A 12836-nucleotide genomic window follows, 5' to 3' on the forward strand; every position below is an offset into this window, starting at 1 on the left:
AAGTCATCCGAAGTCGTTTATCAAGACAAACTATGACCATCAGCAGCAGCAGCGGTGGTGGCAGCACCCAAAAAGCGGGAAGGCAATCTGAGATGACTAGACAGAGGTACTGACGTGAGCCAAATACCGTGCATGGAATTGTCACAAGTTTTCTGTAAGAGGGGAAAGGAATTAGGGGACTGTGCATTCTCTGACGAAAAAGGCAATGTTCGCGCTCAACGGAGAGGTTTTTCTTGTGCTAAATTTAAGAAGAGACGTAAAAGGAATATTGACCCGTGAGGCAGATGGAATTCCATAAAACACAGAGAGACTGGATTTAAATGGATGCTCTCTCTAGCGATCACGTTAATTGAGTTCCTTAAGCCGTAACTCAGTGAGGACTTCTGCAGGCTGGAAGATAATTTGCCCAAAGTCCCCTGCATCCAGGGAATCGAATTTAAACACAGGCAAAATATCTTTTGAAATTCCTAAAAACCTGGAAAGCCAACATTTCCAAGACCCTCCTCAGCACACCTAGTTTCTTAGAAACGTAAATAAACTTACACAGTGTAAAAAAGTTCTCTACGTTTTTCAGTAACTTAGATGGGCATTCCTTAAATTGGTTGTGATGGAAAAGATCGGACTATAATTTTAACCACCTTATACACTCAATCTTCTGTCAGAGCTGTTGGCCAATCATCAAACTGATCTACTCTGTTTCCATCTTCTTTTTATTTTCTTAAAGTTTATTTATTGGTTCTGAGAGAGGGGGTGTGGGGGAGGGGCAGAGCGAGAAAGAGAAAGAGAGAATTCCAGGCAGGCTCCACACTGACTGAATGGAGCTTGATGTGGGGCTCGAACTCATGAACCGTGAGATCATGACCCGTGCCCAAGCCAGATGCTTAACCGACTAAGTCACACAGGTGGCCACCCCCCTCCATTGTTTCTATTTTCTGCATTTTGGAGATAATTCTGGTAAATCAATTAGCAAAAGATTATCACGGAAAAAAAAAATAAAAAGAGCACTGTTATGAGGAAAGAAAGTTCTACAAAGGTCCCTGCCCACCTTATTAATATTTTAAGCTACAGTATAACCGTCTGACCTCAGGCCAAGCACGAACCCTCTCTAGGTCTTTCTTGCTCCAGATTCTGTGATTCCCATCACTCTTCTGCTCTCTGTCAGTGACCACCTTCTCAAGGACCACTGTTACTTCCCTGATGGGAAATTAAACACTTTCTTCAGCGAACAAGTCTGCATCAGAAACTTCCCATTGGAACTTGTGAAATGGTACTTTTAGGTTCTTGAAAACCCGATTCTCTCTCTTCTCCTCTCCCCACGCCTCAATTCTAAATGAAAATCAAAATAAAATCAAGGGTTTGACCTTATCGAACATCCAGATGATGGTCCTATTGTCTTCCGCCAGCTGGAGAGTCAACAACATAGCAGGTAATAAATCTGCCGAGAACCCTAGGCCTAGCTGCGTGAGGAAGGAATGGGGTGTCTCCACAAGTGCAGGACAATTACACGAGACTGTGGGAAAGGAAGGGGGAGCATTATAACCATCACCAAAAAGCAGATGACAGTGTCAGATCTCACCCCTGGACTGCCATCACTGGCTTGCCTTTCTCACGAGCGCCTTCAAAACAGAGACCCTCTCTTTTCTATGTTCTGAGAGCCTGATCCAGAGCCTAGAATGCAGTGGGCACACACCCAGTTTTTGGCTTTTCAAATAAAGTACTGCATATATTCTAGATCAGTCAGCTTCTAAGAAAATCATACTCTGAAAAATATATGTGAACTGATGAGTTCAAAACTCATACTTTCAAAAACAACAAGTTGATTTCTTTCTTTCATTTTTTTTTAAGTTTACTTATTTTGAGAAAGAGAGAGAGAGAGAGAGAGAATACACTGGGGAGGGGCAGAGAGAAAGGGAGAGAGAATCCCAAGCAGGCTCCTTGCTGTCAACACAGAGCCCAACATAGGGCTCGATCCCATGAACCACGAGATCATGACCTGAGCAGAGATCAAGAGTGGGGGGCTTAACTGACTGAGCAACCCAGGCGTCCCAAAAGTTGATTTCAATAACTCTTAGTATCTTCATCAGAGGTACAAGAAAGTACTCACTGAGATTCCAGCTATAGGGAAATGCGGGGTTTATGAAAAGCAAACCTCTATGAAAAGTAAAAAAATAAGTGTGTTTTACAGTGTTACGTAACCATTGCCACTATCCATTTCTAGAATTTTCTCATTGCCCCAAATAGAAACTTTGTACCCATCAAACAATAACTTCCTATTTCCTATTCCCCCTTCCCCTGGCCCCTGGTAACCTCTACTACACTTTCTACCTGTGTGAAGTTTTCTATTCTGGGCACCTCTCTAAAATGGAATCATACAACATGTGTCCCCTTGTGTCCAGTTTATTCTACTTAGCATAATGGTTTCAAGGTTCCGACATGTGACCTATATCAGAGTAGTTACTTACTGGTGAGTACTCAAAGGTCTACATCAAGATAGAATGAATCAGTTTGCCACAGTTTCAGCTTATTTGCATAAAAGGTAAGGAGAATATGATAAATGACATGTATTATTCTTCTCTGTTCTACATACACCATATGAAGAAACATAAATTTCAATGACGTAATTAATACTTTTGCCACTTATGAGAAAGCATCCTCGCCTTCCCTTTCCCTTCCAACTGATCAGACCATTGAGGCAGTTGCTAAAGTTCTGACTGGGAAGAAAAAACTTACATAAAAATCCTTGGACATCCTCTGGGCAGCCATGGTCCGGCCAGTCAGTGTACTGCAAATGCCACACCGTCCTTTCCTGCCCCGACAAAAGGTGCTTGACCTTCAAGCCTGTGGTTGCATAGCAACCAGAATCCGTTCGGAACTTTGTGGTGACCTTGAACTTGCCGTAGGTGGCTGAGCTGTGCTTGGAACCCAGTTTGGGCCAGTATCGGTGGCTCTTGGTTCGTCCGCCTTCCTGAATCACACACAAAAGCAAAATCAGAAGGAAGTCAGGGGAAGCTCTTATCCTCTTAATCTTAAATCTGAGGACAGAGGAAATGTGACTAGCTCCTAGGTCAGTAACTCAGTGCACTGGGCAGTCTCTATCGCAGATTAGATCGTGCACCCTAAGACCTAGTAGGATTCACAGTGGTACTTATGGCAAGGAAGTATTTAAAAGATGCACAACTGAGCTGCGGCTGAATGTGAGCGAGAAGAGCCGGTGCAGAGAGGGCAGAGGCAGGAATAAAATGGGGTCTGTTTTTTAAGGGTTGCACAGTTAAATCACTGGAGTGGAGCGTGGATCAGATGGTGGCTCTGAAGGAAACCCGGGGCAGGAAGTGGGTGGGGACGGAACAGTGCTGGGCGCAGAGCTATGGAGGTCGAGGGCGAGCTGGGGTCCTGCTCTCCCGGGGAGCCCTGCAGGCTGGCCCGCTTACAAAGCAACGCATTTGTCGGGATGAGCACTGGCTGTCGTACGCAAGTGTTGAACCCCTGGCTTCTGCTCCTGAAACCTATACTACACTACTACAAATTAAAAACAAACAAACAAAAAGCAACACATCCTCGGAGGCTACAAACACCCCCACCCTGATTCATCTGGTTGAACTGAGTCTTAGATTTGAAGCACACATGCCTCTTCACTTACCAATCCTGTGCATGTATTTTTACCTGAGGCTTTAATTGCTATTATTCCTGAGGGACTACACCGATTACAAATTCCAAGAGACTTTAAGCCTCTGGCTGCCACACAGATCACCAGACGTCGTGTCTGTAAGCCTGGCCCCTTCTGGTCACTCAGGTTTCAGCTCAGATGCAACCTCCTTAGAGGGGCCCTTGGTGGCACCCCCGCCCCCACTCCCACCCCTCTGTCCCATCACCTGTTCTATTTCCTTCATGGCAGTTACCCCTACTGAGCTTACTTTATTTGTTCATTTTTTATTGTCCCTCCCACTAGAAAGGAAGCTCTCTGGGGACAGGGATCACACCTGTCTTGTTTGCCACCACACCCCTGAGTTCAGCACAGATGACACATTGCATTGAGTTGGATGAACCCCTTACAGTAATGCAATTCCAGAGGGGATAATACCATTCTAGAGATGTTTTTAAAGACTTTTTTTTTAAGTTTATTTATTTTTTGAAAGAGACAGAGACAGCATAAGTGGGGGAGAGGCAGAGAGAGAGGGAGACAGAGAATCCCAAGCAGGCTCCACACTGTCAACACAGAGCCTGTGAGATTATGACCAAAGACAAGAGTCAGACGCTCATCCTTCTGAATCACCCAGGCACCCCTCTTAGGGGCTGTTCTGGAAAGCAACTGCTCAGAATAGTCATTGGAGGAAACATGACTTTTTTTTTTTTTTTTTTTCAGTTTGCTGTCTGCTTCCCCACCCTTTAAAAATGTGTAGGAAAGTATATGCCCTACCACAGATACTGGTGAAAGCTAGATGAAGCTAGTCCCTTAAATGACTTGAAAACAAAAACTCAAGAATGTGACAAGAGAAGAAACACAAAACATCTTCCCCTAAAGACAGTAAGCCCCAAGCAAACTGCTAGGTCGGCCGGTAGCATGAGCCAGTTTTTACAACACCACGTAGAGTGTTCTGGTTATAACAGAAAAACTATGTTTGACTTGGCAAAAGAAGAAAAAGATTCCCGCCCCCCCTCCCCAAAGAATAGAGACCTCTACAGGATCAACAGCTTCTGGTCTCTTTGCAGCTGATAAGCACGAAGGGGTGTGGAGCTGGCCCCGGCCGAGGCTGGGAATATGTGCCGTCTGCCCAGAGCAGCCCAAAGCTGCTCTGGGCAGCCCAAAGTTCTCACTCAGATTCCAGGGGAAAGAAGACTGCTTTGTTTGGCACATAAAAGTGAGCTGAACTGAAGTTTGGTTCTTGTTTGTCTGTTTGTTTGTTTGACTGATTTTAGTTGATGGCAATCTGAGGAAAAGAGCTGAAAAGCTGGATGAAGACAGGACACAATGATAAATTATCTTTGGAAAATAAAACAAATCTAGAATGCCAGAAAGAAAAGGATTTGCAGAGAAATGGTGCTGTAGGAAGCAGGATGAGGCAGTAAGGTCACCAGATATGGAGCCTCTCTTCTGGCCACCCCTCCCCCGAGAACAGATGGCTGGGTAGCCAGTCCCCTTACCTCTTCTGCGGTGACCATGGCAATCACGTTCGCTCCCTGCTCCCACACCATCTGCCAGAAGTCGTGACATGTGTGTGGCAGGGGCCCCTGAGTGGCTATGTAGTGCCATTCTGCCCCACCAACCACCACCTGGAAACCAAGGAAAACATCGGTAAACGAACCCCAGATCGAAGAAAGCATTACCTGCTGGCCATGGGTCCATCTGTATCTACCTGAGAACCTTGGATAACACCTTTTAGGCCAAATGGGTTAGTGCCATTATCGGAAACCTCGGTGACACATTCTCACATGAAAACACTTTTTGCCACTCAAGCCTATTAAAATGCACCTAATCTTTTTTTTTTTTTTTTTTTGCCTGCAAGTTACAGTAATTATACACAAACCAGCGCATGTTAAAAATATACACCCCCACACCCACCCATACACACATTCCATGGCAGTAGGGGTGTGTGTAACCTAACAGAACTTACTTGTTGCAGAAACCATACTTATGCTCACTATGTGCAATGTACTCTGATAATTTCTATTCTTTTCTCCTCTCCGTTCTAGTCCTTTTAGACACACACACACTCACAAACCCAAACTGGTCCTGATTACTAGGTTGCTTTCACACCCGCTATTATACTGTGATCCAGAGTTGGAGAGACAGTACGCTCTGGCATCCTTTTAATATCTTTTTATAGTTTTTTAAACTTTTATTTTTTTGAGAGAGAAAGGGAGAGAGAGAATCCCAAGCAGGCTCCACACCGTCAGCACAGAGCCCGACACGGGGCTCGAACTCACAGACTGTGAGATCGTGACCTGAGTCGAGACCATGAGTCTCATGACGCTTAACCGACTGAGCCACCCAGGCATGCCTCTCTGGCATCCTTCTAAACAGCAACAACAACAAAAGTGTGCCACGGAATAACATCCCTTTAGAAAGCAACGTCTTTGTACCAATGACCTGCTGGGAACTGTGTCAATTACTTCTGTTGTCCTTCCTACTCTATGGTGCCATATACAGTAGAGGTGTTATGAATGCATTTAAATCAACAATACATGATATTTGATTATTAACTTCCTCTTGGACCAGAGTATCCAACCAAACTTTGGAATCATGAGATGATTTCGGATAACAACAATATTATCCCGTGCAGCTCAGGGCGATCTTGGGAGGATAATTCCGCAGCTATAAATATCAGTGGCAGAGAATCATGAATAAGAAGTTGTGCCCAAAGTGCTGAAGGGCATGCTATGAGGGCAAAATCTTGCCCTTTGGAGGCATTCTTTCTGTGTGCCTTCCCATTCCCGTGCCTTGACATTTTTTCGAAGTCAGGCCTCCTTATCCATCCACCAGTGCAAATCTCTGGAGAGTTCCTGGAGCATGAAGCGATCATTGTTTGAAACTTTTTCCCTTCGTTTATTTTTTGAAACTATATACTAACTTGAGTCAAACAAAAACAATGTCAGTTATTGTCTCATTACACAAGACATGTTTATGTTTAGGTCAAAACTGGCAAGCAAAATCCATTTTCCAAGTACTGGGGGAGATAACATTCATACACTGGCTGGCTGGCTAGGAGTTTCGTTTATCTGTGGAATTGTGATTTTAAACATTAGCCTCCCTGGCACCCAACATATAGGAACCATAAATACTTCCAGAGTATGCTGCTGCCTGGGGCCTTTCAGCATATTCCAAGTATTGACAGGAGGGTATTAAAAACTGCATTAAAAACACAACAACCAATGCTATGGAGGTAGATTTCACAGATGTGATGATTCTACCTCTGGAGCAAATAAATCTCTGTTCTGTGTTAATAGCTGCTTGGAACCCAGGGAGAAAACATTGGCAAGATATACAACTCAATTCCAAAAACATAAGGACAAGTTCTTACAAGCTCTATGGGTCTATTAAATGCACCCATGTCTAACCCGGATCCACAAGACGAAACGTAGGCCTCGGAGAATACTGAGGAGGGGAATGTTTCTGTTAACAATACCCAATGGGCACATCTGACGCATAGTGACAGCTTTTCCAGAGAGCAGATGGAAAATGGCGGAGGGTATTTGGCCAAAAGGAGAAGATAGCATGATATAGCTGTGTAAGATTCCATAGACACTCTATCAAGGAGCAGCCGTGTGAGTTGCGTCTTTGAGTACATTCTTTTGGTTATCATTTCATAATCTCAATTAAGCTCATGAAACTGACCATCATCAGTTTACTTGAGAGTTTCCTGAGGTTCCGTTTTATAGTTTTGGTTCTCTCAAAAATTAAAATAAGATACCCAATATGATCCATGACAGTTACTCTTTCATATTTTTTGACGGTACTTTCCGGCACCTAAAAAAAATACACGTATATATGTGTAGTTATCTATGCTCTGTGTACAAAACCCATACATCCAAGCACAGTCTACTTTTCAGATTCTGTACTGAAACCATTATAACTGATACATGCACCAGACATCTGGCTGTATTTCAGAGGCTCAAAGGAATCTACCAAAAACTCAGCTACAGTTGGAAAGTCCAATGAAGAAAGGAAATGACTCGGAACAAGGCCCAAACCAAATTTCTAAGGTTACGATCATAAAAGACTGTTAACGTGAACCGTGGATAATTTAAAAACATCCTGTAACAACTGTTTTACTATTAGTATATGAATAAATTCTCCTATTTTGGAGGTCAGGGCAAACAGTGACGTTCTAAACGAGTATGTTCTGTTGTTAGGAAGATTGAGGAAGGTAAGCCATTTAGAAAACGTTTAACCATATACACACACGTATCTGTAACTCGAAATTCTAGCTGGGGCTGAGCGAAGCCAATTCTAAAGTCAATGAAATACTGAGATATGAAGATTTGAAATGCTAACAAAAATTTAATGGTATTCATGCACCGAACGATGTGGCAAATCTTACAAGCTTCAATACCAACCACGCCTTTATGGCCGCATTCAAATCAGTCCACTCTTCTAAAGAACATGCAGATTTGGGACTTCGGCTGGATGATACATAACCTGTAGTGTCACAAGGGAGAACTGCGAAGTTCCCACTGCTCTTGAATATCACAGAAACTTCACTGACAGTGACTTCCAGAGTCTCCATCACGGGCTAACTACAAACCGAAAAGGACAATCCTCAGCTCCTCCTGTGAGCGCTGGGGACAGCGATGACTCGCAGAGAGAAGAAAAAGTTAAATCCTCGGTGGTGAGCAGGCTTCAGAAATAGCTGACCTGAGGTTTTCCCCAAGGCTGCTGGGCTTCCTTCTCTCTGCAGTGACAGGCATGAGAAGTTGCCTAAGAAGCACAGGAGTTCAAAAACACTCCCTCGGGGGCCGGGGATAAGCCAAGATGCACAGTGGGAGCGCACAATTTTTTTCTCCCTGCATTTTGACCTTGAAGCCAGCAATCTGCAACAAACCTTCCCAGCACGCTCCCCTTCTTACCTTGATGTGGGAGGCGTTAATGTAACCTGTGTTGTTTTCTTTGGTCGGTACCAGCTCCACTCTGTTCTCCTCATAGGGGACGACTTCGCGGATGCGGCTTCGCTCGGCATTTTCCGGTAGGGCCGCGGTGCTGAAAATGCCGTTCGCCTTCTTCTTTGGAATTTGCTCATATTCTGTGAACACCATTCCCTCTTCTAGCTTTTTCTTCAGGGTTCTGAACTGCAACAGAAATTAATCTTCAGCTTTCCGGATTATCCTATCCCGAAACCCCAACAAATCAGATTTCTTTCAAGATTTACAGTGATCATGGTAATAACAAGCAGTTTCAAGAGGTGCAACAAATGCTTATTTGGTCTCATTATTAACCATTTTGCTAGTTTCTCTGGCCCAATAAGCAATTTCCTTCTCATTCATACCTTAAATAGAACCAGTCATTAAGGCCAGGCAAGAGCTGAAATTCAAAGTCCGTATTTTCGTTATTAACGCCTCTGTTTATTTTTGTAACGTTTATTTACTTGAGAGAGAGAAAGCATGAGTGGGGGAGGGGCAGAGACAGAGGGAGAGAGAGAATCCCAGGCAGTTTCTGCTGTCAGCCCAGAGCCCGACGTGGGGCTCAATCCCATGAACCATGAGGTCATGACCTGGGCTGAAATCAAAGGTCGGATGTTTAACCAACTGAGCCACCAGGTGTCCCAACACCTCTGTTTAAAGTCCAGTGATAAAAAGACTGTTCATCTTAATTATCCAAACAAACTTTTCTTCACTTCCAGAGCTGTTTTTACTGAGCTAAATTTAAGATGATACTCGTCCACTGTTCTCTAGTTTTGAGGATGAGAGCCCATCTTTTATTTTTCCTGTGGACAAACTACCAACTACAATAACACAGTATTAACTGCATTAAATGATTCCTCTACAGTCCCTCCTGCCTTTAAAATCTTTCTAAAATTTCATGTACACCGGCAGAAATCTAAAATCCAAATGTCACCAGCACTGAAATAAATTTACACATAGGGGTACCTGGGTGGTTCAGTTGGTTAAGCAGCTGACTTTGGCTCAGGTCATGATCTCGCGGTTCACGAGTTCAAGCCTCACGACGGGCTCTGTGCTGACAGCTCAGAGCCTGAAGCCTGCTTCAGGTTCTGTGTCTCCCTCTATCTCTGCCCCTCCCCTGCTCATGCACTGTCTCTCTCTCAAAAAAAGATTAAAAAAAAAATTAAATGTACATGTGTTTCTTAAGCAGAAAGTAATTGTAGAAACTAAAGGAACGCCTTTCTTCACGTCTAAAATACTACCATGCAGCTTCTTCCTGCTTTTCAAAGCCAAAGTTCTCACAATGCATTATCAATCAGTCATGTTTTATAGCCAAAGAAGGGGACAGTATATTAAAAAAAAATTCTGTAAATGCTTGGGTAAGATAGTCACTCCCTAATAAAGGGTAATGGTTCACAAAATTCACAGAAGTCGAAAGCTACAGCAATTGCTTAATTTGGCAAAAATAGAAACAGGCCCAGCAAAAGACTGACTTGACCAAGGCCACGCAGCTGGTTAGGGGCCGGTCCCGTTACGCAGGCATTACTGCATGAACTTGACAAGGAAACTGGAGATGCTGGAAAGAATCAATTTAATACAATGCACACCGGGCCTTGCTAATCTCAAATTAGAGAATTAATTCATCAAACAAACCTTGGTGCTGGCATGTTTGGGCAAGGCGAGAGCTCAGGAATCGCAAGACCACAGAGAATGAATCACATGCTCGACAAGCCCAGCGCTTACCCTCTCATCCATGGGAACTCGGGTGGCATCAGCTCGGCTCTCTTCCCGCCCCGAGACCCGGGCAACTGAGAGTCCATTCAGCGCCGCCAACATGAGCGGCCGCTTCTGTGCCTCCAGGCTTGCCATCTTCTGCTTCTCTAGATTCTTGCGGCAAGAAAAGGCATGTTCTCATTGTTTATAGTACGAGCAGAGTGCTGGAATGTGTTCTAATCTCCCCAAATCTGTAACTCCCCAGCCAAGGAATGCAGACAATCACCATCAGTAGGGCAAATTCAAACAGAGCCTTCCCCTTATTCCCACCGTGCCTGAAGAAGCCAGTTCCCCCTGAGCTTTTATCTAAAAACGGATGAATGAGTGAACTAACAAACAAACGAGTACAAGCAAAGACTTCACATAAATACCCACTGCCATTCGGCCAAAAAGCGCAAAACGGCATATAAGCAAGACACTTCAGGAAGACAAGGGCTGAAGGAAGGCAGGAGTTTCATAAAGAATCCAATCCCATCACAATGATGGCCCTTTTATACAAATTAAATGATTAAAAACTTATAAACGTCGTTTGTTGCCTTGTTAAGAGATCCAGATACATAAACCGCGAAGAGAAACCTTCCCAAGTTTCCATTCTGAGAGGCTGAGACGGAAATCATCCCCAGACTTGCCAATGCCAAAGTCTGCGGCCATCCAGCACAATCCATGAGGCATAACCCTTCATGCCGCATCCAGAAGGCCCAAAGGAATGGGCACTATGGCTCCCAATGACCACGATGGGACATTACTGACTGTGACTCTGCCCTGGGGGAATAAGGATTTGGGGGCTGAGGGCACCATCCAGGGAGAAGGCTGGAGTTAACACGTGGCCCTTGTTTGGGGGTTTTGATTTCCTCTCCATTCTCACCTGCACCAATACTCTGAAACTGGGACCAGTCACGGTTCTCACTGTTAGGTGTACTTCTGTGCTTCCTTGTGCCCTCTACGCTGACCCTGACCGAGGTGTGAAAGAAATCTCCTTGTCCTCAGGCAAGCCTGTAAGAGCATTTCCTCAAAACAACTGTGTCTTAGAAGACAGAAGGACAGAGGGACTTCCTAAAGCATACAGGTGGAGGAGTTAAACAGCATTTAAGATTTTGATCCTAACAGAAGTGAAACTACTTTGCAGATTCCTTTGGCTGCCCCAAAGGAAGGGGTCATCTTCTCCCTGGTTTCTTTTCCAGGTTTTAAGTAATTCTGTTTCTTAGTTAGTCATTTATAAACGCGCTCCCGAGAGAGGTGTGGCGATGGAGCCATGGTGCCAGCAGATGGCAGATTATTCTAAGTGTGGGGGGGGGGACAGGCTGGCATTACAACCCTATATCCCATCAGCCTCCCACCTATAGTCAGAATGGAGTGATGGCTGTCACTAAGATGCTTCATTCAGTGACAGGGCCGACCCATCAAACTAAAGAACATCTCAGAGGAAGATTAACTGTGATAAAGTGAGAGAAGTGTCCATTAACCTTCAGCCAAAAAGTTGGCCCTGGTTGCTCAATCCCAGGAAGATTTTGAAGATTCCAGACTTAAATTTGGGGGTTTTGCTTGTTTGCTAGCTTATCAGTTTGTTTTTGTGAGAAATATTTCTGCACCCCCCCCCCACCACCGCCCCTGCCTCATTATCTCCTTTCATAGGACTATGTCCCTCTGCAAAATTCTCAGAAAAAATGTCTCCCAGGTCCTCCTAACAATCCTGCTGCTTCCTTCCCACCTGTACCATCAGGTGATACTAACTGGGCCTAAGGCAAAAAGTAACTAACTTATCTTTGTCAGGAAAAGATTACTAGGGACCTGGTGAAAACTGAAACCCCAGTGATAAACGATTACTCTTAGTTCCTTCTCACTTATCCTATCAGCTTGTTGCCAGAGATAACAAACAAATAACTCAAAAGTCTGATTTGGCCTTTTCTCTTTCCTGGCACCTGATTTCAGGTTCAGGGGCTACAAACACTGAAATGTCCTCAAGGCAGCAGTAGGGGCCAGAAGGAGGAGCTATCACCACAGCAGGCCTGAATCATCCATCAAAGGGACAAGTGGCTCCAACATTACAGAGAGCTGCCTGCAGGGCACATTCTCACCATACTTGCTGCCCCTCCAGTTCCCGTTTGCTTAAATGTTCTCACTGTTTTCGTATCCTAGAGAGGCCTGGACAGCCTTCTCCATTCTTATTCATTCCTAACAAGCCAGGCAGAAGCTGCCCACGATGGGGAGCGCAGAGGAGGATCTGAGATGTGGGAAGGGCATGGACGGGGCTGGGGGAGGGGGCAGTTTCTTCATTTAAAAAAAAAGCAGATGGGAAACCATCCCGACCTTCAGAGCCACTGGCACCATCGCTATCTCGCTGGCACACTGGCTCACTGAAGAACTTCCTAGTCTTTCTCTAAGGTCAAGACCTCAGACAAGGGTTGTGGTCTCTGAGCACCTGAGTATATATAATTAAAAAAAAAGAAAATCAATGGGAGAATGAAGTAGGG

The 12836-nt window shown here is 44.5% G+C and overlaps 1 protein-coding gene across 3 annotated transcripts in view; it reads right to left on the reverse strand.

The window, feature by feature from the left end:
- The window catches only part of PTPN14 (protein tyrosine phosphatase non-receptor type 14), a 171608-nt gene that overhangs the window by 7266 nt on the left and 151506 nt on the right, over positions 1 to 12836 (reverse strand). For 2 of the 3 annotated variants that reach the window (XM_019428332.2, XM_019428341.2), the window contains exons 14-17: positions 10336 to 10479; positions 8563 to 8781; positions 5140 to 5268; positions 2731 to 2965 (exon numbers count right to left, since the gene is read on the reverse strand). In XM_019428332.2, the coding sequence (XP_019283877.1) occupies positions 2731 to 2965; positions 5140 to 5268; positions 8563 to 8781; positions 10336 to 10479 (727 nt within the window). Of the gene's footprint in view, positions 1 to 2730; positions 2966 to 5139; positions 5269 to 7976; positions 8388 to 8562; positions 8782 to 10335; positions 10480 to 12836 lie in introns of those variants that run through there. The other variant, XM_019428351.2, reaches the window with a different exon arrangement.

The sequence above is a fragment of the Panthera pardus genome, unplaced genomic scaffold (assembly GCF_024362965.1).
Source record: "Panthera pardus isolate Hobbes unplaced genomic scaffold, ASM2436296v1 HiC_scaffold_21, whole genome shotgun sequence".
In the NCBI taxonomy this organism is placed as follows: domain Eukaryota; kingdom Metazoa; phylum Chordata; class Mammalia; order Carnivora; family Felidae; genus Panthera; species Panthera pardus.